The sequence below is a fragment of the Mytilus trossulus genome, chromosome 3, assembly GCF_036588685.1.
Source record: "Mytilus trossulus isolate FHL-02 chromosome 3, PNRI_Mtr1.1.1.hap1, whole genome shotgun sequence".
Taxonomy (NCBI): domain Eukaryota; kingdom Metazoa; phylum Mollusca; class Bivalvia; order Mytilida; family Mytilidae; genus Mytilus; species Mytilus trossulus.
In genome coordinates this window covers 66,519,373-66,545,593 of record NC_086375.1, presented here as the reverse complement: position 1 = coordinate 66,545,593, position 26,221 = coordinate 66,519,373, and the positions used below count along the sequence as shown (strand labels likewise).

Here is a 26,221-nt window from a genome sequence, read left to right as displayed (position 1 = left end):
TTTATAAGTTCAATTTTTAAAACATTCTTACAAGTACAGCAAAATATCTATTAATTAGTAATATAAATAAGAATGGAAATAACAGGTTATTTTTATCATGCTTTTTCCCGATTTTTCATTAATTACATCTGTCAGTCGAGGAAAGCTTTATATTGATAAATATCTTATTAACTTCATTGATATATTATAAAAAAAAATCCAGATGTTTCATTTGAGATAATTAATGAACTGATCTTCTTTTTGGCACATTACTTAATCATAATCAATAATTACTGTGTGTCACGGCAGAAATGATAGCAGCTTTGGAGAAAAATCAGTATTAATTCGATACCTTAACAAGCTGAAGAGATTTTCATAATGGACTTCTATGCCTCAATAACTCTTTGTAACAGTCAGTAGATTTTAAAAAATTTATTTAAGACTTTTCTTTTAAAGAAAAAAAGAAGTGAAAATTTTCAGAATATTTTTAGACAATCATGTAACTTATTCACATGCGTATTACTTGTTTTGTTTTACAGAAAGTCTTGTCATTGGAGAACAAAAATATTTTAGTAAAATCTGAAAAGTGTGCTTTTCTGATAAAAATATAGATATTGTCAAGTAAAATCTTAGTTTAAAGTGATTTCTCACTGAAAAATAGTTTAATTTACTTCAAACAAGTTTTTTTTTCTAAACCAAATCAATGTTTTCCAGTTTAACAATTTTTCAGTCACTGAATAGCTATGAAAAATGAATTTTCTTATCACACCTTTGATATTTTTCACTTTTTTTTTATGGAAATTTTATAACACTCGATTTATTGATTTATTTTTTTATGCACTCTGTTAAGTAGCAGTCTGGCTAAGAATCATGCAAAATGATGAAATAGTGATACACACTGTATCACAGAAATCCACAATACTTTTTGTGCCGAAAGATATTGTGAAGTAAGAGCTAAATTTGTAATATTAAACCATTGAACACAGTATATTTTTCTTGGTGCTTTATTGAATATTGGACAAATATGAACTTTCCCCACTTATTGCAGTGTAAGAATTTCACTATTTTCTCCTAAGACCGGATGTTTTAAGGAAAATGTTTATATGCAACCTAAAGAGGATAATTTTCTTTAAAAAATATCAAAAAATAAAATATGTAGCCTAGTCCTGATTTTGAGTAAATTTGATTTCTTTTTTATTCAAACTGGTCTAAGGGAGATAACTCCTTCCAAGAAACATAACTTTCTCTTACATAACAACAGTTGCCATGTGACTGAAAAACATCCAAAGGCGTTATTTTAATAGAATTAAACATAGCTATGCCATTTTCTATCTTTTTTATGAAAATACAGAGTGGTTCCTATTTAATTAAAACGAATAAATAGTATAAAGACTATATTTTCTTAATTCACCCCTGAACTGCAATGTTTACAATTACTCATTTCCTGTTTGCAAAGATTTTGCATCTGCTGTGTTTTATTAGATATTACACAGTTTTATTCCGTTTTTACTGTTACGGGAGTCCATATCTTTTACTGTGCATGATGTCGAGATATTTTAGAACATTTTTAGACAAAGGCGAGTCCTTTCACAACTTTTCCAGTGGCATGTCATGAACAATGCCTTGTTGATGTGTATATATACCATGCTACCGAGTCCGATGCCAGTAAAGAAGCTTGAGAAGTCCTGTTGTTGAAGTTTTCAATTTAATATCAGGACTGTATCATGATCAAAAACATTCCAACGAAGACCAGCTAGACAGACAATAAGACTGCAACTCATACATTGAATAGAAGCACCAAGATTACATAGTCAATGTCCATGACTGCATGAGCAAGAAATGAAGCATGACATAACTTGATATAAACTTCTAAGGACATTTTTGTATGTGTGGCTTTTCACTTGACTGTCTTATGACTGTGTGACACAGTGTCCTGTTTATTGGAATAAATCAAAGAAAACAGTGTACATGGTGTATGTACCCTCTATCCACTGTGAAAAGGAAGAGCAATAACAGGAGTATCCAGGCATGACCAAAACAGAAAGATCCCTAGACCATGGAGTAATAGCTATATATATAGTAAGTAATAGTAATACTAAATAAATTTAATTTAAATGATCTTTTTTTTATGGAGGATGGATTTATATTGAGATAATGAATTCAAATGATATTAGAGTGCAGTAAATTAAGTGTCTAATAATAATGATGTAACTTATTGTTACCTACAGTGAACTAAAACAAATGTTTTATATACTGTAAATCATTACCCAACCCCTCCACTTTCTATGTTTCATCTCAAAACAAGTACTAGTAACTACATGTACCTCTTAAAACTTTGTGGGAGTTGACCAGCACCATGATCACACACAAAAAAGGGTAAATTGGCAAAATGTGACTAAAATGCATGTACATGTATATGATTTACAATGATTTAGCCTGACTTTGTAAATGGGGTATAGCCTAATAATCTTATAATTGCCAAAACCTCACTCATCTCCAAACTATATTTCAGACCATACATGCCATAATATAATACAATAAAATGTATAGTAACAGTTACTTGCATTTATTCTAAAGAAATAGGTACAATGTAGGTATAAAATGTACATGTAAATGTAATGAACTACATGTTTTTCTACAGCATGGATAAGCTACACAATGTATAATTGATCAAATAGTTTTTTAAGAAAAATATATCAGTTATCAGTTTTATAAATTTGTACCATGACCACTCAAATGACATTTTTTTAATGACTAAATACTAAAAACCACCTCCCCATATGTCATGTATGTTATAAATTCTATTAATTGTTATGTAATAAATGTTATAATTACAAATTATTGTATTAACTGATTGAAGATCATCCTGATCTTTTAACATTGTTCAACAAAATGAAAACTTGTATCTTCTATGTTATACATGTACTGATCATGATGTACATTTACATGTATATGTAAATTATGTTCAACATTTTATGTCTTCTTTTTTAGGTATTTCTAATTACCAGTGTTACCCACAGTCTACCAAGAAAACTAGTACTGAATAAGGCATGTAAGGTAAGTGATATTTTTTTAATAAATAATTTATATTAAATGGATTATAAAACTGATGGTCAATTTTTCAGCAATTCATGTGTACATGTACCTACAATGTCATGAATGTATACAGTGCAATTGTTTCATTAAAGCATATACATTTATCTTGATATTTAAAAAAAATAACTGGTTTATACAGTTATACTTATACAATTGTACATCATGTACATTGTTCATGTTTGCAATGAACTTTAAAAAAGCATGTTAGGAATTTTGTAATGTAAAATATTGTACATCCACCCTTGGATTTCAAGCATCACTTGATTTTCTCAACTTTCTCTCTAAAGTTGGAAATTGTATGTATATACATGTATGTATGAGATTGAGAGCCGTTAATAAATTTCTTCAGTTTTCATTAGGTAACATCTTTGCTAACCAAGGTTTCTGATCTACTACTCTTTACATTTGATCAAGCTATATTTGTTTTCCCATTCATGATTACTTTCATATATCTTAAAGGGGAGTTACATAAATACATTATGCACTGACTTTATTCTTTTATATTAGGAAATTCTGTCTTTCATTTCAGGTTTCACACACACACAATGGTGGTTCATGTGAAAGGAAGAAGTGATTTGTTGGAGAAAGTTCTTGCTTGTCTTTATCTATATATAAATGATGTACATTTTACAGTACACAGAACATTGAGGGATTGATTGAAAGAAGCTTAAGAACACAGAACAGGAATATATTCTTATACATGTATATACAAAGCAAATATTACAAAAAAAATATGAAGCTGAAAGTTTACTTGTCTGATATTTGAATATGATATATATATATATAAATATATAATGTTAAATGTTTAAAGATTTTTGCTCACATTGTTTTGAAATATATCAAAATATTAACTTTATAAATGAATAATAAATCTTTTGAGAAGACATATTTTCATTTCCTCTTGTTTTGAATATTAATCTTTTGTACATGACTTTTGTATATTGCAATGGGATTTTAGAAAAGTCAATTACAATACCAGCTGTTAGCTATAGCTAATGTACTTGTCTGTTTCTTACCTCCCCAAATAAATTACCAAAGGTGCTATTGTCACAATTTGGCATTTGCTGTTATTTCAATATAAAAAAGAAGATGTGGTATGATTGCCAATAAGACAACTATCCACAAAAGACCAAAATGACACAAACATGTGACTAACGGAAACTTCATAACATGAGGCATCCATAAACAAAGAATGAAGCATCCAGGTCTCCCACCTTCTAAAATATAAAGCTTTTAAGAAGTGAGTTAACACCGCCGCCACCCCTGTAGCCGCCGGATCACTATCCCTATGTCGAGCTTTCTGCGACAAAAGTCGCAGGCTTGACAAAAAATGAATGAAAAACAAATATATATGTAACACATAAACAAACGACAACCACTGATTTACAGGCTCTTGACTTGGGACAGGCACATACATAAATAATGTGGCGGGGTTAAACATGTTAGCGGGTTCCCAACCCTCCCCCTAACCTGGGACAGTGGTATAACAGTACAACATAAGAACGAACTATAAAAATCAGTTGAAAAAGGCTTAACTCATCAGAAAGACATAAATACAAGTAGACGTGGTCGGGTACTTATACATCCAGACACAAAAAGACACAATGAATAGATCTGAGAGTACTTGCAGTTATATGACAGCTTGTTCAAAGCCACTAACAACTAATAAAAAATCAACTCTATATGAAAGAAAGGATAAGTCAATGAAACAGAAAACAAACAACACAAGCACATCTATTATGAAACAACAAAGCCAATTGAGAAAGGCAATGGTTTGAATAGATTAGGGGTACATGTATTTGGTTTAAAACAAAAAAATGTGGCTCCCTTTTAACAATGTTTATATTCCCAACAACCTTAATACTGATAGCTCATCAGTTTTACAAGGTATCAAGAACATGAAGAAGGTATGTAGAAAAGAAAACGAGATAATCCTAACAACTGAAGTATACACTAGGGAGACAGCAACTCAACAACACACTTACAGTACACATCCAACATCCAATGAATCAAGTGTACAGACGTCTTAAACAGTCAGGGAAAAACACAAGCTTGTGCAATGCTAAAATATAGGTATCGACATTGTTTTGAAGTTTCAGATCTAACAATAAGTAATGTTTTTTTAGCTTTCTGTGTCAAATGTTAAGCTACATTGTAAGCTGACCCAAACAGCATGAATAAACTTCAGTCTAAACATCAAAATTCATCTCATGTTTTGTGCATTTTTTAAAAATCACACTCATGGCAAGATGCTCTAAATGTTGTCCATACGTTTGTAAATCCGTCTTCTGTTAGTCTTCCTTATGACCATGATAACTCTAATAATAATTTCCTCGCTACTTAACAGAATTGTATATTTGGTCAGTATCTTAAGTGTTATGAGTTGAAATATATGTTATGAAAAAAAAAGAAGATGTCATTGTGGTATGAGACACCTCACCTCTAGAGAGCAAAGGTATTAGAAGGTGTATAATTTTGAGATTTGTCGGGTACTTACTTACATCCATCTCCAGCTGGTACAAGACAGAATACGTGAAAATTTTAAAGTAGCAGCAAATATTAGTACTAAATAATGTTTGCTAGTAGTCAGAAAAATACTTTGGTCTAGGTACTTTTCTTCTTGTGGAGTCTTACAACTTGTCAGCCTGCACATATTGCAGTTTAAAAAAAGACTAAATGTCGTTTTTTTATCATTCATATTTCATTAAAATTAATTGTCAGAAACACGCATGAAATATTTGCCACTGGATGTTCTAAAAAACAGATAATCGTGCTGTGTTGGGTAGATGGCGTATACCATGGAAAATAAATATGTGTATTCCCCCGCAACTGGACATTGGGGGGGGGGGGGGGGGGGCATATTGTTTTACCCATGTTTGTCCCTTTATGGGTACATAGTTATTCAGCTTAACTCCTCCTAAAGTTTGAAATCTAGAAAGTTTTCACTTTGCTATCTGTTTGTACATATATTGAAGATGTGAATGTCGTCAGGGTTTGATTTTTATTCTTTTGTGAGATGCCAGCGGGAGTTTAACTTTTGTCATTTTTATGGTATAAGGGGTTAAATGTTAAATTTATTTTTAGAGTAACACTTTTGCATCTGTGGGGGCATCAATTACGTCTCCCAGACACAATAATATCTGAAAGAAAGTCATAAATTGACTATGCTATAATACAGTTACCGCTTACCGGTATGCAACATATATTCCGCTTTCTGAATTAGACCCCCCTTTTTTTTTTGGGGGGGGGGGGGGGGGGGGGGGGGGGGATTTAGGATCTGCCCCTTCTCTTTTTACATGATACAGATAGCATTCAAAGAGAATGTTGGGTCAAACCTAGCTATATAGCAAGCATAAGCTAACCTGCCACTTGTATGACAATTCGTTATCTTTCCATTTTGTATTAAAAACAATGATGCTTCTGACACGTCCAAGTACTGATGAATTTAAGTTATGTCAGGGAAGTCTCCCCCCCTGACAATTGATTCTTAAGATGTAAAGACATGCTCTTTTTCAATTTATCTATTAAGAAAAGGTTGTTTTAAATAAGTGTAGCCACATAAATTTGTACCATTTTACTAAGTTAAGTGTCTTCATGAACCTGAAAATCTACTTCTGAAAAAACCGGATCGTATTTACCTTAAAAAGTCCATATTCACAAAAATTATATATGCTTTTGCTTCAGAATTCAACAGACTATCTTTTAAAATGGTTTAAAAACATTATTCACTTTAAACTAGCAGTAAAAAGGAAATAAGGTTATCTACAGAAAGCGTATTTATATAATTTTTGAGAAAAAAGTGCATAAATATTGTAAAAAACGTGACGACATGATCAACATTTTTATGAAAATTCTGTACTAGGCTACATATTTTTATTTTTGATATGTTTTAGACAAGAGTCAACTGAAATAGAATGATCAAACAAATTAATTCTATCATCAGGGTCTAGGGAGATAATAGAGTTTGAAAATTTCGAATTTTTGACAATTTTCCAACTTGAAAATATTTGTTAATTTGGTTGTCATGGTAACCAAGTTTCCCTTCTTGCATCCATCTTTTCAAATGTTTCCTATTTAAGTTGAACATTATAGATTGAAGGATCTGGTATATACTTGTTTTACAGTTCATCAGTATTGCACTTTTTCCAATTAGAAAAAATATACAAATTTTGGGTATTTAATGCCATTAAACACCTTGTTGCTAGGAACAGCCGTTTCCATAGCAACGGGTTGATTTTTGGTGGTCAAATTGCCATTTATTTTATTTTTGCCTCAAGTTGAATCAATTAAACTATAGCAGATGGATATCCTTCACTATGGATGTATCACCCTTTGCATGATTCTTAGCTGGACTGCTACTTAAAAGTTCATAATTAATCAGTAAAACTAGTTTTGATTTTATCTTATTTTAGTGAAGATTTTTATTTGCTTAATGTTTATTATTATCAGATTAATATTTTGATGCAAATAAATTTCTTTTCAATTTAATTTCAATTTTCAAGTTTTTAACAGTTTCTGTATTTAGTATTTTTACGAGTTTTGATTCAGTAAGATAAAATAATTATTTAAAAGATGTTAAGTTACAAACATTTACTGTTACAATTTGTTATTAGGCATATGATTTTTTAATCACTTACATTGTGTTATGGTATTTGAAAGGGGCCTCAAAACTTGGTGGGAAAAGTAACATTCAGTGAAAGTGGTGCAGTCTTCACAATTTTATATAAAGGCTGATGAAGTATACAAAGCCCTGATATATTGATTTTTACAGAAAAGACATTGATGCTAAAATAAGACAGCTAATTATGACTCCCCCACACCATTTGATCATATTTAAACTAATATTTTATTCATTTGCTGTAGATAGATAAAAAAGCACACTCCTATTATTTTCACATCATTGTATAAATTGTGGTAATTAGATGCTTTGTGCACAAATATTTTGTTCAAATCCCTCCCTGCGTCCCTTCACATTGAAATTCACTGCATGTTACTATTCACCTTTGAGACCTTTTGATTGGTTAAAATCACTGACCAGTCAGCACTTACCCTTTGCATTTGTTGTTGTGTTTGCAGGCCCGCTTTTGTCACCATTAGGCGTGGCCTCTGTAAACAGTCACGGTGCTTTGGATTGGGATGACGATAAAATCCCCACATCAGATGGTATTGGTGTTATTGGCAAGGGTAGGTTGACAATCTGGAGTCATTGTTCAGACACTTTTGCTTTATAGTAGATTAGCCATATTTCCTGCATAGTCCAAAACATCTATGTAGTCTTCTTACCTTTTATACATTCAAATCTTAAGGATCTTTTTTATATGCATATAGCTCACTGTTCTATTTGGTGCTATTACCATTGCTTGTTGTCTGCTGTTCATTAATATAAAACAATTTTCTCCTAGAACCACTAAGCCTGTTGTAAACAAGCACAATCATCTAAAAAAATATCTTAAAAGAAGTCCAAATTAATTCACCAACCAGCTGGTATACACTTAAATGTAGGTGTAAACATTACAAACCTAAGTTACAAATATTTCTTAGCAGAATTTTTTGGATAAAAATATTGTTATATTTGCAGTAAGGGTGTCCCCTATTTTGACCAATGATATTATCTCTTGATTTTGGCGTTTATTATTAATGTTTAAACAAATTAATGATTTGCGAGAAAATAAATTGTTGCGAAGTTGTCATATTTGGATCTTCTCAAATATAAATACATGAACAAAATTTGGAAATTGTTATGAGACTTAAAGCAGCGATGTAACAAAATTTGAAAATTTTTAAGAGTCTAACACAGCGATATAGCCTAGATTTGGTTAAAAGTGATAAAAGCAATATCCACAGGGGACTCCTTCCTAGATGACTTAAATGTCAGCAACCTTTATTATAATATATGTTACTCAGCTTCTATATAAAGGAATGTTCTGATATTTTGTCTGGAACTATATTATGTTGAATGTACATGTACCTTTTAGGTGGGTTTTTTCAAAAATATTTTAGTTTACTGCAGTTGATTTTGTTACATGTTTCTATCTCAGCCTTTTTTCTTTATCTAAGTTTTGGCCACATGGGAAATTGCTTAAAATTCTTTTCCTTTAAATTTTCTGAAGGATATTTCAATGTGGGCAATTCATACTCTTTAGCTTCTTTATATTTTCTTTTATTTATGGTTTCTCCTCCCGTGAAATACAACAAATGGAATTTAAATTGCTAAAGAATGACAAAATCCATGCATGTGCATTTTAACAGTGAATTAAAGTACATTTATTTCTGTAAACTTTTACCTCAAATTTGAGCATGTAATAACTAGAAACCTCTTGATCTATTAAATAGGTAGAGGAGAACTTTTAATTTAATTTTATTCACTCGGCAAACTTTGAAGTGAATCTTTTTATTTTCACAGTAGTAGTAGACATTATATATAGTGTACTTTAGCATAGAAATAATTATTTGCTGTTTATAATTGTGCATTTGTGTGTTGTGAAGAAGTTTTTGAAGCTATACGATGCAATTATACTTTTCGGTTCTTGGAAGAAATATATTCTCCTGAAATAATGCCTATCAATACTAACAAAAACATTTATTTGAATACAAATCTGAAGACTTGAGAAGAAGAATGTTGCTCTTATCATCTATTAACTACATTTTTTGTCAGTAGATCACAGTGTGAAATAGAAAGATGGTTATATAAGAATGTCAAGCATGGACTAAATGTTTATAACTTTATGTGCACACAAAATTGTATATTTCATAGTTCAAACAATTGTCATCTTCGACTACTACAGAAATGTGTTATGAAACTAATATGAACTGTAAAAGTACATTGGGTGACTACATTACCTTGAGTTGATATCAGCAGAAAATACATTTCATGTAATGTTTACTGAATCAAGTGCATTTTATAAGCCTAATGAATGAAATGTGTTTATATAAAATCAATATAGACTCTTATTAAAAGTCAAATCCTGTTAGTTGTCAATAGGAAACAATGTTTTTGTCTTTATTTGAAATTTCTCTCATCTCATTTTCACATTATTGGTTTGACAATGGCAATTTGATAACAGCATGAACACAAAATTGCTTTATATGTGGTCAGGGGGTGTACGTGTACCTGCACTTAATTGTTTGCAGTCATGACATAAATTTGCATTATTATGTAAGAAATTTTATTTATTGAGTTACAATTTATACCTTGCTATTCTGACATGTTTGTAACATTATTATCTGTTTTGCTGTGTGACCCAATTGCTTTGATATGGCACCATATAAACTATTTATATGATTTTTCAAAGAAAATTTATTACGTTTGGAACACCTATTTATTCACATCATTAAGACTAAAAAGGAAATGCAGTTCTTCCATTACACCAAATTTAATAGGTAAATAAAATAGAATGGATTTCACGCTAATTGGAATTTAATGGAGGTTCAAATACCTCTTTGAGAAAAAAAGTCATTAACAAGTCAGTCAGGCATGAACATATTGTGATATCATCAATAAAAAGCATCTAAAACATCTTCTGTCACTACGAAAACGACATTTAAAATTATTTAAATGTGAAGAAAGCGTTCATTATTGCAAAGAAATCAACAAGATATGATATTCATATTTCATTTAAATCAAGGAAAATGGTGTTAATATGTGGAATTAATGTAATTTAAAGTAAATATTCAACATGAAGGAAAGATGTTTTCAAGGTAAATATCAATTTATAAAAGTTGCTGAATATGTAAACTTTTTTTTTATAATTTTCTTCTTTACACATGTAAATCTCATACTGGTGTACTTTCTTATGGTAATTTTTGGCTAAAAATTTTTGATATAAAAATTAGCATTTGAAATAAATTTGCTGGTAAACCACAATGCAATATCAACCCAACAACACAAACGTAACATCTAAAGGTCAACATACCATTGAAAACAGTAGGCATGGATGTCAAACTCCAAATTTCATGGAATCATATCTACGTAATTTGACTTAGCATTTTCCTTTATGGTGCCATTTCAAGATATTTTATTATTAGAACATTTTTGGCCTACTTACCATTTTCCAAGGAATAGACACACAATACTCAATTAATTTTCCCTGTATGATATAACCTAATTATTTTTATTTCTTTCATCTTTTTAGGAATGTTTGATTCTAGTAATGGATTTGAGCATTCATCAAATGGAAATAACCCATCTAAGGATAATGATAAAAAACCACAGCGATCTGACCGAAAAGACTTCACCAGTGGTGTTGTGGGTGTCAGTGTCAACAATAGGACAGGATCTAACGATGAACTCTTCAATGATTACGCTGAAGAAGAAGACGTAAGACATTTTATAAAAATAAATAGATATCAAACTTCAAGCATACCAACCAAACACTATATAGAGATTGATTGTATATACTGCAAACCTAAAAAAAAATGTTATCACGCTTTTTATCTATGCAAGTATGATGATAACAAGAGTATAAATTGTCAGGAATATGTATATTCTCTAATACTACTATCATATAAATAGATTGTTTTAAAGTTAGTTAGAAAGTGTTTAACACACACACACAACCTGTTTCCTGGATTCAATTGATAAATTTTGATTCCAGAGCTATTCTGGGTAACTCAACTGTTACAATTTTACTTAGTATAATTTACTCTTGATAATTTTCATTGCTACATATCTTTTAGTTTAAAGCTCTAATTGTTCCTTGTAAAATAATGTGGTTAAAAAATTACAACTTGTAATCAACAAATGAATTATGTTATATAACTTTACATCATGTAAAGCCTTTTATTTAAGTAACAAAGTATTTTACATAAACTCTTATTTTATTAGTTAAATAAATCCATGAGCAAAGCTGTGAGAGAAAGATTGGAAAGAGAAAAGAAAAAGAAAGAAGAAGAAGCTGAACTTCAGAGAATTGAAAGGGAAAAGAAAAAACAAGAACATGATGAAAAATTGCGGAAAGAACGTGAGAGGCAGCAAGAGAAACTACGTCGTTTAAATACAAACGAGAGCATAGGTATTGAGTGTAAGTCTTTAGCTGCACAGCAATATATACCTCTCACTCAGTACTCAATACTAATCAGTTTCTTTACCTTAATACACAAAACTTTTATAGCTTTCACAATAAATAGGAGTACTTATTTTTGGTTGGATTCCCCCCAACCCCACTAACGTGACGGTACCCACATTGCACCTATTTTGACAGTTTTTTCACCTACGTTTATTTTGTAGCGGTATCCTTCTTTATTATATAGGTACACCAATTTGATTTTTAATCCATATGGAATCATAGAAAAATTGGTCTAAACTGACCTCCAAACCATCAATGATTCTGAAATGAGGAGTACCCGAATTGCATCCATGCTTAAATTCGCACTGTCAAATTCTAATAACAGAGCTTTTGTTTAATTTTTCAAATATTTTGAACAATTGGATATTAGTCCATGCTTACTCTTTATTTTTTTTAAATGGATACTTGTAACATATCGTATTTGATCATTTTAAAAAGATGACGTTTTGATGACGTCGCATGGCAACGTTTCAGTACATTTTGCTTTTTCAGTAAACACTTCACCCGTTGATAAATACTGTGAACGTTTTGTGCATATCTAAATAATTTTACCTATGTTGGAAGATGCGCATAGTATCAAATCATAAAAATACAAATTGTTTACGGTCTCTAGGAAATCTTGTATGATTAGTTTTACTATTTTGGCTTAATAGGTGCAATTTGGGTACTCGGTGCAATTTGGGTACCGTTACATTAGGTGTATAAGATTATTTTTATTGATTAATAAATAAGACATTTTAAAGTTTATATTGGTATTTGCTTAAGAATTTGATGGTTACTTATTTAAAGAGCAATTGGTGAAATGTTTAATAAAAAAAAGATGTAAAAATTTTAAGTATTATCTAGGGATTTGAAACAATACATAAACTCATGACCTAGATTCATACTGGAAACCCAGTGTAAAGAGTTTGAATTAGAAATGTGAAACTAGTAAATAAGAAAATGAAAAAAAAAATGCTATTAGATTCACAAATAAAATAAAATAAAATTCCTTCTTATACTACATTCCATATTATTATAATTCTTCAGAAAACCTAGGTATTATCAAGGGGACTAAAGTCATAATATTACAAAATGCTGTTATTGACTTTAATAGGCCAAAATTGTCAGTTAAAGATTTTTTCATCCTTCATACAATTATGACCTCTTCAATAGAATAATTATGTCTAGACATTAATTTTTGAGTACACCTTTTGTATCTAGGCTACTGAAACAATATTGATAGTTTATAAATTTGCCATGAGATTAATCAGATAGCTTTGTTTCTGTGTCTCGCATCGACTGTTACAAGTTAATTACTACGTATTTAGTGAAAGATTTATAAGGTGCTGATTAAATTAAAGCAGCTAATGTCATCCAACCAAATTATGAAGAATGCAAGACAGAAGCTTTTCAAATTTGATTTGATATACTTAAATCAGTAAAGGAATTATCTTTGACTATTCTGACAATCTGAATGGGAGCAACAGCTGGTAATAAAGAATTGAATTTTCTTCACAATCCTATAAATTTGATCATTCACGGTGATTGTGCATAGTTGGATTTAATCTGTATTGAAGGTTGTTGATGACTAATTATAAACTGTAATAAAACAGTTGTTAACTTCATTTTATTTGTTTACATCCTGTTTTTAGCAACATTTTTAACTGAATTCCTTGAAAAGGTGAAAAATGAAAATTAAATATTCATTGAATTTGAGGACTCATTATGTTGATAGATTTCACTGTATTATAGAGTTATGTAACTAGAGTGCAAGTCGTAATGACTTAATCGGTTAAAAGCGGTTAGTAAATTATTTATATTTATTCCTACTTTATATGATTTTTCTCTTACAGCAATATCGATACCAAACCCACCACCAGGACCACCTACCCAACCAGGACCTCCTACCCAACCAGGACCTCCTACACCCAAAACCAGAGCTTCTCCTTCATTGTCCCCAAGGAAATCTATAAAGAAAACGTAAGTTCTACATTTAAATAATTTAGTTACGGATGTAACACATCTTTTGATTGGCTGAAAGTTTTTAGTCTAACAGCTCATAGACTAAATATTTTTCAATTGACTGTTCTGGCTTCAAAGTTTTTTTTCTTGTATTGCTCTCTGAAATCAGGTTTAGCTCACAATTTTTTCCATGGAATGTGCTTGAACCAACTTAATATAACACAGTCATGTCTTGTCTAAGACCTTGGACTTCATTTTTTGTCGAACTTACAAAACTTTGTTGTGGAAATGAGACATAGCATTCCTACATTGTGTCATCAGTGTCTTGAGCAATATGATACTGTCTAGGGTTAATGTTTATCCAACATCAAAAACTTTTTCAAACCTTCATAGAATTCGATGAACCTTTGGCCTTTGTTTTATGGTTAAGATATAACATTTGAATCATAAGTTTGGTTATTTCACTTTTAAACTTACAACAGCAATAGCAATTGAGTATGGGAACCCTTAACAAATTTTTATAACAGCCTTATGGTTATGTGCCTTTTTAATCTCTTATTGATTCAAAAATGGTATAGAACAAAATCCACAAAGGATTTTGGTGCTTGTTCGAACTTCATTAATCATGAAAGGTATGTGAAATGTTTATTGAAAATAAGTCAATTGAGATTGAAATATTGGTTAATCTGTTTAACAGAACGTAAAAACTAGAAACACACTTCAATGACAATTTTTGGATAATAGGCATGAAAGTAATATGAGACTGGAATATGGAAGAAAAAAGGTCTGATTCTATAATTCGTGGATATTTTTTAATCTGATGATAGCAAGAATGGAAGTTCAATTTATAAATGATAACATTTTGAAATTTTTCTTTTAGTTCTAGTCAAACATCAGATACTTCCAAATCAATGTTAGAATCTGATAACCCAGATGATTGGCAGCCTTATCGTGATCCAGACCATGCATTACGTGATGCCATGAACAGTCTTTCAAGTGAAGAATGGTAAGTCCTCTTACTATCTTTGGAACTAAAGATACAATATAAAAAAGAAGATGTGGTATGATTACCAATGAAACACCTATCCACAAAAGTCTAAATAGTCTTCTGAGAGAGCTAATAATATTACTTTTATTTAACTATAATATTTTCAATCGTGTAATGGTATGATATTATCATCTGAAAACATTTGGTTTCCAGACAATATCTTGAATATAAGTTTATAAATATCTATGAAATTATTACTGAAGGTACCATACTAGAAAAGGAAGGTTGGGATTTATTTTTGGGTTTATTGTCCTAAAAGTTTAGGGAATAGAGGCAAAACATTTTTGTAATTTCGTGACTACAATTTGTGTATAAGTAGATATAGGAAGATGTGGTGTGAGTGCCAATGAGACAACTCTCCATCCAAATAACAATTTTAAAAAAGTAAACCATTATAGGTCAATGTACGGCCTTCAACACGGAGCCTTGGCTCACACCGAATAACAAGCTATAAAGGGCCCCAAAATTACTAGTGTAAAACCATTCAAACGGGAAAACCAACGGTCTAATCTATATAAAAAAAAAAGAGAAAATGCATGGATATATATGAAATTGTACAACAAGGTTACACACCTCAAACAGAAGGTTGGTATTGTTGTTTTGCCAGTATTTGTAGAAAACGGACAGCTAAACTATAAATGAACACGACCATATGAAGCTGTTTCAGCAAAACTTAAACTATTAATGTATCAAAATGTTGTAGAAGCCAGTATTTTTTTAAATAAAAATGAAACTTGTTATCTTTTAGGGAAGTTAAATGTAGTGGTTTAAACAGTATTCGACGCCTTGCATTGTTTCACCCAGATACAGTCACCGCCCAATTACATAGTATATTGGTAGCAACATTAAAAGAGGTATGTAATTATTACAGTATGTATCAGATGTTAAATTGAAATGATAATCTTCATTAGATTGCGTTATTTTGAACCAAAAAGATCAATTGATTAACATGGACTTTAAAAAAAAAAAGGTTTGTCAATTTTGAAGAAAAAATATGTTCCAAAGCTTTGATAGAAGAGAAATTATCTTACTTTTGAAAGCCATCTTTGTTCATGTATGTTAGCCTTATCATTTTCTGTTTAAGGTGAAGAATTTGCGGTCACAAGTATCTAGATTAGCCATTGTCAGTATAGGAGACATGTTTTCACATCTCACCAAGAAAATGGATGCAGTGAGTATTATGTTGATAAACTTTATTGATAGAACTGCATAAGCATTAATTGGGTTTTGATTGACATAATTAGAAAGATATTATTTGGTTCACAACAGTTGCTGTTCTGTATATACTTTCTGAATTAAAAAATCCACCCACTATTATTCAACAGCACGATTACTACTTAAGGTGTTGGTTCACCATATATAAGTTCATGAATTGAAAAATGTATAAACATTAGAGAATTGGTTGAAAATATTGTATATAACTGAAGTCACAAGTGATAATCAGGTAGAATTTTTTCTCTTCAGGATATTGATATAACTGCAAAAGCATTACTGGCAAAGAGTGGTGAAAGTAATGGGTTCATTCGTGAGGATGTTGAAAAAGTCCTTCAGGCTATGGTTAACTATATCACTCCACAACGCTCTCTTCTAGCCCTTATCTCAGGTGGTGCTACGTAAGTATAGAAATAGAAAAAGTCCTTCAGGCTATGGTTAACTATATCACTCCACAACGCTCTCTTCTAGCCCTTATCTCAGGTGGTGCTACGTAAGTATAGAAATAGTCCTTCAGGCTATGGTTAACTATATCACTCCACAACGCTCTCTTCTAGCCCTTATCTCAGGTGGTGCTACGTAAGTATAGAAATAGTCCTTCAGGCTATGGTTAACTATATCACTCCACAACGCTCTCTTCTAGCCCTTATCTCAGGTGGTGCTACGTAAGTATAGAAATAGAAAAAGTCCTTCTGGCTATGGTTAACTATATCACTCCACAACGCTCTCTTCTAGCCCTTATCTCAGGTGGTGCTACGTAAGTATAGAAATAGAAAAAGTCCTTCAGGCTATGGTTAACTATATCACTCCACAACGCTCTCTTCTAGCCCTTATCTCAGGTGGTGCTACGTAAGTATAGAAATAGAAAAAAGTCCTTCAGGCTATGGTTAACTATATCACTCCACAACGCTCTCTTCTAGCCCTTATCTCAGGTGGTGCTACGTAAGTATAGAAATAGAAAAATAGTCAAATACACAATTACCATAATAGTTACATCAGGCTTCTATAGTTTTTGTTTGCTTAAATAACTTATAGAATTAAAAATAACAAATAAACCAAAAAATAAAACACAACCACTTAGTAAAAGACGAAGTTTGATATTTGTTAAAAACTGAGTGAAAAAAACATCAATTACAAAAAAAGTCAAAATATAAGTTTTAATCATTGTTTCTAAATGACTTGACAAAAAAGAGAAAAATCATCTCTGACACACAGAATCTACCTCATCTTAAAATCAAATATTACTTGTCAGGTGGAAATCGGCTACAATATGTTAGATTGTAATGAATTCAATAATGTTAAGCAAAATAATATCTTTTACAAGTTTGCAGACTAGCTGTTTGTTATTTTTTTGCATTATCTTAGATTTTAAAGATTTCTTTTCTTTAATTTCAGTCATAAAAATCCCGCTGTGCGGCAAACAACTTCTAATTATGTTGTTGGAGTTGTTGAGAAAATGGGTCCTGGGAAAGTGTTAAGTGGTGTCAAAGATATCACAGATCGTATTTTACCAACAGCAGCCCACTTCTGTCTGGACAGCTCACCAAAAACTAGGTAAATATCATAGAAACACTTGTTTAATACTTTAATTTGCAATATGTCATATATTTAAAATACTTGTCTCACATTTTTACTTTGGGGATTCCTATGATAATGAGTTAGGTCAACTTTGAGTGACATTCTTAATTTTTTCATCTTTCTGAAATAATTATAAAACACACCTTCAGTTGAATGTTGGTTGTAATAGAATAAAAAAACCAAAAAAAAACAGGAATATTCTTTCTGTAACACTATTTTCTTTCCTATCTATTAAACTATAATACTGTATTATTATGTATTTAGAGTTTAGGTATAAGTTTTTTACTAATTGAGTCATACATTGTTTCAGGTTTAATGGAAGAAGAATTTTAGCCACTTTGATGTCTCATCCAGACTTTAATAAAATGTTAGAAAAACACTTGCCAGCAAATACTCTTAGAAATATCAAAGAAGTTGTAGATAACATCAAAAATAAGGTAGGTGTCCATCATTTTTTCTGCAATTTGAAAAAGGAGTGTTTTATTAAACAAAAAGCATACTTATTGGTTATTGCATGGACCAACAAGAGCAATTTATGTATGCCCCAGCTAGACTGTTAACTAAACTGGTTTGAAATTGTTTTTCAAGTGAGATTTTAAAATTCTTATATGCGTATAAATGAATTAGTGGCTGTATACCTTAACTATCACAGCCAGCATAACAGTTGATTTCTGTCACTTCATATATAGAAAATTTCCAACTTGTTGAGTATTCAGATTAACTTTTTTGTTTGTAAAAGATATATTCCAAGTTTAAATGACACACTTTGAAAACATAACTAGGATAATTGTAATCAAATTTTTAAGTATTATTATTTTTGGTACAGGGTCTAGGAGACATACCAAGTGAAGCCTCTTCAGCCAGAGGTCAGCGGTCTGGTCCCAGTAGTAGAGCTGGCTCTACTTTACGAGGAGGATCTGCAAGCAGGTATGTACCAGCTGATAAAGAGAAAGTTTAGACAGACTCAAGTTTTTACTCAACAATTTAGCAATAATTATTAATATTTAGGCAAATCAAATTAATATTTGTTTTTCAAATCAGTATCTATATGGTAATATAAATTATTTGATGTATTGTACTTATTTTATTGTTTTTATCAACCTGATGAGCTTACTTTTGTCAGAAAAAAAATGATATGTTTCTAGAACACTCCATGAGTTCCAAATAAGCAAATATTACACACCAAAAATACAACATTTGCAATTAATCCAAAATGGAAACCATTTGTAAATTACTAATTATTTGGGTGTGAGTGTGCAGTCTGCAATTAGTAATTGAGAGTAAAGGACATATCAGAATTTGGTAGGCATTAAAACAAAAGTCTGGCAGTTCATTCAAATTCCATGTCCCATACTAAATTTCCTTTTTCTGTTTAGGTTTTAAAATAAGAAAATGTGAAATTTCATATTAAAATGTGCTAAGGAATAAGATTAGAATTAAAAACGTTGGAATATCTTATAGGTATCAATCCTAAACCTATTCATTTTATCTTACTTCTGCTGATAAACATAATTATTATACCCCTTTTAAAAATACCCCTGCTTTCTCTGGAACTGCATTACAATGATTTTTTAAATTTTGTTTCATGGTTTATATAAGACAGCTATACCATACCATGTGATGTGTTTTCAGATTTATTACTCAACAATTTCCTGTTTCTGGAACACTTGCATCATTTTACTCATGACATCCAAGTTGAAAATTTTCCTTACATTTTTCTCTGGAACTATTCTACAAGGATTTGCTAAATTTTATTTTAGGTTTTATATCAGTCAGCTATACTGTTTGTTGCTTTTTCAGATTCATCTTTCAACAACATGTTTTCTGTCAAGTATCTTGGCGGGATATCATAGTATCACTTGTTGATCTGGCTTCAACTAACAAAAGCTGTATTGAAGCTAATGTGCCTAAATATGTTTACATGTCTGTATTTTCTCTCCATTTCTCTACCTGTAGAAACTTTATAAAAGGTTGCTTATGCTTTATTTTTATTTTTCAGTGAAAATGTTAATAATCCATCTCCAAAGAAGTTTGTAAGAACAGATGAAAATACACAAGATGAAATTAAAAGAATGTCTAATCTGATTTCATCTAATGACTGGCGAGAAAGACACCAGGGTATTGGACAACTTCTAGAATTTTGTGAAACCCATGCACAGGTTGTTGCTGTTAATGCTACAAAGGTAAAAACAAATATTTGTAGACTGCAAATAATATGTGTGTATGTTTCAGTAAATAATTTTAGTTTTTAAAATACAATTCTTAGATTTTCATATAAATTAAATTTTATTTTGTTAATCTTAAAGATGTGCACAAAAACAGAAGTTCAATTATAATATATTAAGAAATTTTGCATAAGATGTCTTTTACTTTTTTCAGATTTTTGACAAATTTTTACCTCGACTACAAGACCCTAACAGTAAAGTGAACTTGTTTGCTCTACAAGTCTTTCAGCAGATAATACCATTAATGTCCGATTCTTTAGCTGTTGTTTTAAATATGGCAGTGGGGAATGTGGCTCCCAACTTGTCATCAAAGAATAAAGAGATCTATAATACTGCAATGGACATTATCAGTGCCCTTATGCAGCATATTGGTGAGTGTTAGTTAATGGAATTTTGTGAAATACATTTAATAGGTTTTCAGCATTTGTTATATTAGATAAAACTAATTCAATTGACATAACCAGATTTGTATTGGGACTGTTCTAACTTGTCAGATTTTATGAAATTTAATGGGGGACAGATGCACCTTGGTAGCTGCTGCTTCTTGGGCCTTTCAGTAACATTAAATTGGAATGTGATGCTATCTGAAACAATTTCTTTTCGATTTTGTTATGTGAAGGAGAAACTGGACTTAAAGTCAACCATTTTTAAATTTGCAGAATGAAATATTGAATCCATGTACTATAATAAAACATTGCTATATTTGCTTTAAGTATTACAATTTCCTGGGTTTTGCAGACAAGGGCTTGAACATGCAGATAAATTGTAAAGAGGGCAAGCTGGTTAAATGACTTGTTTTTTTCATCATCATGTTTCTGGCAAAAAACTTTTTGGGGTATAAAATGTACATCTCCCCCTTAGCAAACTTAGCATTTCTACATTATATATATTTTGTTTTGTCAATGTTTGTGTTCAAATGTCTGAGCAAGTCTAACTTTTTATTATAGATGGTGGATTATTGTTACAACCTTTAGCTAACCAAGCACAGTCAGCAAGTGCAAGAAGTAAACCTGATTTAGTAGTCAAAGTAGCAGGTAAGATCTTTATAAAGCTTTCACAACCTTAGTCTAAAAATATTTTTTTTTTAAATGGGGGAAAACAATAATGATATGCAATATAAGTTGAAAGAAAAACTAAAATCAAAGAAATTCATTTACTAAGTAATGATTTTAAATGCCAACTGAAAATAATTAGTGAACTATTAAATTTTATGAATTATGAAACAATGGTCATCATTCTACCTTCATAATTATTATTATACCCCTGCTTTAAAAAAAATATGAAGGGTCTACTGTATTACCTCTCTGTCTGTCCATCCATCCCATGAATATTTTTCATCGCATTTTTCTCATAAACTACATCATATGGATTTCTGAAAGTTGGTTTCAGGGTTTATATAAGTCAGCTATACTGTGTGATGCGTTTTCAGATTCATCACCAACAGTTCCTGTATACCGAACACTTGCATATTTTTACACTATTTTAATTATTATTACTTGCGACAGGGGTTTATCATCAGTGAGCAGTAGCTTGCATTTTCACTTGTTTGAATTAGTTAAAGACAATATAGATGTTATTCTTTATTTTTGTAGAATTGGTCAGATCTGTGTATTCTAGAAAACAAAAACAAGTGGTGCTACATGTGTTGCCACTATTGTGGCATTTACTTGGAGCCACCAACAGTAGTGGGGCTGTACAAGGGGGAAGTTCTAGTATTCGGACAGCCACACATGCATTAGTCCATGCTTTACATTTTGAAATGGGATCACAACTTATGGATAAGGCAACAGCAGATGCTAGTGTCACACCCAGACACTTAGACTTGTTGAATGAATTGTTGGAGAGATGAAATTGATCTGTGATAACTTTGTTTGACCTCTTATAAAGGTCATTTGTTGTTAATGGCAGCAAAGCCATATTTATGTTGTATGCACTGGGTAGAAACGGGTCAATTTAGTCCCTTCATTTTTTGGGTACTCAGAATTGTTAGCGATTTAAAATGAAGTAGATTCAAGATATCAGGTAAAGAAAATCTATATAAAAAATCAAAAAGCTTTGGACACTCTCCCCTTTGAAAGAAAGAGTGATAATTAAAAAATCTGTATGCGTCAATTTTTGATATTTTGTGCATCATATAAAAAAAATATGCTTTTTGTTGCCCTATAACTAAATTAGATAATTTACTTTTATTTGTGGTCATTCTTTTTATTAAAATCCATGTAACATCAAATTATTGCTTAGAAAGTAAATTCTTTTTTCCCAAACATTTGTTAGTTTGAAATCTACAGTTTGTTAGATCAGATATTAGACTGAAATTGACTGGATTTTACTGAGTGCACATTATTTATTTATTAGAATGAATATGACAGATTTGAGGATAGGCTTGCTGTGAAAAAGAATACATAGAGTGAATGTGTTTTCGTATACTTGTCAAGTGCTATAAAACTATGTGATAATTATGGGATAATTGTTAGTCCAGCATTGCTGGTGTTATGTACAGTGTTAGAATATATCTGTTCGTTAAAACATTGTACACAAACTTAAATTAAGTTTCAACTTACAACCTTACTCCATTAATTTTATAATGCAAAATATATGTTGGAATTTTTATTTTAGGTTTTACAATGTCCACCGATGTAAAAAGTATTAGTATTATTAGGGCATTTGTAGACATTTTACTTTCTGTGATAGGAACATCCTGTATGTTTACAATGTACTAATTTATACACATAGTTATTACTTTTCTAATAATAAAATATATTAGATGTTTTTATGAAACTTGATACAAATTTTGATTATGACTAAAGTGAATATATACAATTATAAGAAAAGTAGATATAATATTTGCAGTATATAAGAAAAATATAATTGACGGCTTCAAAACATGTTCATAATGATTATCATTGTAGACTCATCATCATAAGTAGAACTATTCAAGGATATTTATATGTATTTCGTAAAAAAAGTAGAACATGCACTTCATGTATATTGGAAATGCTGTTTTTTTCATGTTTGCATTTATATTTTTATTTTTCAGTTTTCATCATCAACATAAACATAAAAAAAACAAATGAATGCAGTATTTAACTTCAACTAATTAATGTTTTAAAATTTCTTGATTTTTATCACTCGATTTTTATCTATCATATCTTAATTTTTTGTAACAGAGGACATAGTTGATGTATATAATGAAAAGCAAACTAATTATATATTTATATTCAGCTTCCATCATTAACTATATACTATATATTTGGCCAAGACTTAGTGAGAGATTATCTCACTGCAAGTAAAGTAGTATACAACGTCTTATTTGTAGTATCTTTCTGCTAGTCTCAGCTTTGGAAAATATCTTTTGAAAATATTTAATCAAATGTAAGCTTGTTTTTTTTAATTTCAAAGATTGATACTTTTAGCTCAATCAGTTACAAAAGTGCTTTTGATGTATGTTCAAAAATTTCAGTTTTTGCATTTGAAAAGTAGTAGTAACACCATTTTGAACTTTTACTTATTGTTATTTTTGAATTTAAAATCCAGTTTGCTGTCAAAACTTATTTATTTTCAGAAAGATTCCAATTTTTGTTGGTTTTAGATCACCCCTTATCCACTGTAAAACTAAATGACCAATAACCTCTAAGGTGTTTCATGATAACACTAAGTTGTTTCAGGTATAAACTAGTTTCAGGTTTAGATAATACATATTAGATTCAGGATATTTACATTAAATATAATCCAGATTAGTGAAGTAGGACTTTCTAAGTCAAGTATAAAGGAGGTGAAACATTTGCATATAGATGCCATTGTATTTTAGCATAATTTTCATCAGATTTTTGTTAACCAAACGGCTGTAATTTAATTCAAGTGCTTTTTGATATGAGTTGTGGCAAATATTTTTGCAAGCTCATGCATTGTTTAATATACATTACATTTTAGTTTGTAAGTTTGAAGTATTTAATGATCATTTTGCTAAAACAGATGTCTTTATTCACATAAATTATTTATTATTACAGATTTTTTCATCTATTCCGTCCATATTTTACTTGTTATTGTTTTTTTATGTACAGTATTTTTTAGTACAAGTCTTGTTAGGTTATTGAGAATGTAAATAGATACGTGTGACATTGTAAATAATATTTGTATTTATCATTGGTAAGTGGAAAAATCTTCTATTCAGACTTGTTAGCATCTTCAACCCTATAGAAATCTCTCACTTGATAATCTCAATTTGTATTTGTTATGAAATGTAAGGATCTATCCGTTGATTTTTGTTTTTCAATTGATATGTGACTTTTAAAATGTTGTCACATGAATAGAATGTGCATTTAAGTTAGAAAATTTTCATGGATACCCCAAAAAATCCTCAATCCACCGAAAGTAATAATAAATTCCACAGCTGCATCATATTATTTAGTTTGTTTTCATATTTAATAAATAGAATTTAAAACATAATATTGGCAACAAACTATTGGAGGCACATAATAGAACCAGGACTGATCAATCTTCAGTCAAATTATATATTGCTCAACAAGTGAAAGATAATTAACATCAAAACCAACTTCAATTAAAAAGAAAGTCAACAATTTTTTGAGTTGAAAGATGTTTTCATATAAAATTAAAGATAATCTGCAAAATAAGTTGCTTATAATGTGTTAATCTGATTTAATATTTACGATGACTTATTTCTGACCAACATGTTATGGTAATATTTTGTTGTTCCAAAACAGATATACTGGTAACGTAAACCTTATTATGATAGTACTGATTTATCTATTTTTTTAAGTCATTTGAGAATGTTCACTTTGTTGTTACTCCTGACAGTTTTCCATAGAGAGGCGGGTCATTAAAATCTTATAATAGTTTACAGAGTGCCTTCAATGAAGTGATGGAATGTTTACAAAAAAATGTTACTTTAATTATATGATAAAAAACTAACACCTTATGAAGTTTAGTCCGTCCATGTATTTCAGGTTTGATTGAAAAAAATAAAATGGTTGTGCTAAGGTGATCTTATTACATGAAGAGAAAAATTATGACCAAAATAAACATGTTATGATATATCAGTTGATAATCTTTCAACAAAAGAGAAAATAATGAACTATAAAAAACTGAATTTGATGTATTTGTTCCATGTCAAGCAGACCTTATTAGTTTTTCTTCAACATTTTATCACTATGACTAAGTTATAATTCATCAGAGTTCTATTTTAGTTTCAATTTTGATATTTTTTAAAGAAAACAAAATTTTAATATATTTTTATCTTTTTTTATTTTAAATATGGATTGATATTTCATGTTTTCAGTTAAAAACTGTTATAATAAAAAAAAACTACAGCATGCTTTGGATAATATTTCCACAAAAATTTGCTGTCTCACAAGCATGATAAGTGAAAGTTTGTTAATTCCTGTTGCTTGCAAATATTTGTGAAATTATTTTATAGGTCTATAGTAAAAAGATCATTCCACTTGTTACACATGAAAAATAATGAAAGGGCAGATAGCAAGAATTTAAGAATAACAATTACCAACAATTTTCATTGAGTACATGATATCATGTCCCTCAAATATAATAAAGTAAATAAAATTTGTTTCTGTTTATTTTGAATTTATATCTTTGAATTTTTTTTATCTTTCTCTTTATTTTGTTTGGGTCCATGTTTTCTTTGATCAAGGAATGATGTCTGGTTTTTGTTTGGATCTTTTTCTGAACGGTTTTATTTTCTAGATTTGTAGACTTTTGTTTAATACTAGAATCACATACTGTAAGGAGTTAACACTGTGTAGATGTATTATTTGTGCTTGCTCAAACCAGTTATTCCATCCCATAGTCATTTTGGGCTGTCTTTGCAATGATTATAATAAATATGTCTAGAAAAAAATGTCTTGTTATTTATTATTGGTTACTGTTTCAAGTGAATAAATGTTAATTATTCATGTAAATTTACTACATGTATAAACATTCATATATTGAGGATTTATCAGTTTATAAATGTAGAAAGTAAATTGTATACTTACTATTAACTATGGCGTTAGTAATAACGTAAAAGGTTCACTCAAGTCAGCTGTAAATGATTGAAATAA

General features: G+C 30.2%; 1 protein-coding gene across 16 annotated transcripts in view; it reads left to right on the top strand.

Moving 5' to 3' along the window:
* The window catches only part of LOC134712176 (TOG array regulator of axonemal microtubules protein 1-like), a 68,356-nt gene extending 43,073 nt beyond the window's left edge, over positions 1-25,283 (top strand). For 14 of the 16 annotated variants that reach the window (XM_063573451.1, XM_063573450.1, XM_063573449.1 and 11 more), the window contains 15 exons: positions 8,152-8,259; positions 11,208-11,392; positions 11,900-12,095; positions 13,976-14,102; positions 14,965-15,090; positions 15,881-15,986; positions 16,217-16,303; positions 16,597-16,745; positions 17,740-17,898; positions 18,233-18,359; positions 18,749-18,849; positions 19,922-20,105; positions 20,302-20,518; positions 21,095-21,181; positions 21,740-25,283. In XM_063573451.1, the coding sequence (XP_063429521.1) occupies positions 8,152-8,259; positions 11,208-11,392; positions 11,900-12,095; positions 13,976-14,102; positions 14,965-15,090; positions 15,881-15,986; positions 16,217-16,303; positions 16,597-16,745; positions 17,740-17,898; positions 18,233-18,359; positions 18,749-18,849; positions 19,922-20,105; positions 20,302-20,518; positions 21,095-21,181; positions 21,740-21,996 (2,216 nt within the window). In that variant the 3' untranslated portion in view covers positions 21,997-25,283. The remainder of the gene's footprint in view (positions 1-8,151; positions 8,260-11,207; positions 11,393-11,899; positions 12,096-13,975; positions 14,103-14,964; positions 15,091-15,880; positions 15,987-16,216; positions 16,304-16,596; positions 16,746-17,739; positions 17,899-18,232; positions 18,360-18,748; positions 18,850-19,921; positions 20,106-20,301; positions 20,519-21,094; positions 21,182-21,739) is intronic. The other 2 variants (XM_063573448.1, XM_063573455.1) reach the window with 2 other exon arrangements.
* Positions 25,284-26,221: the final 938 nt, after the last annotated feature.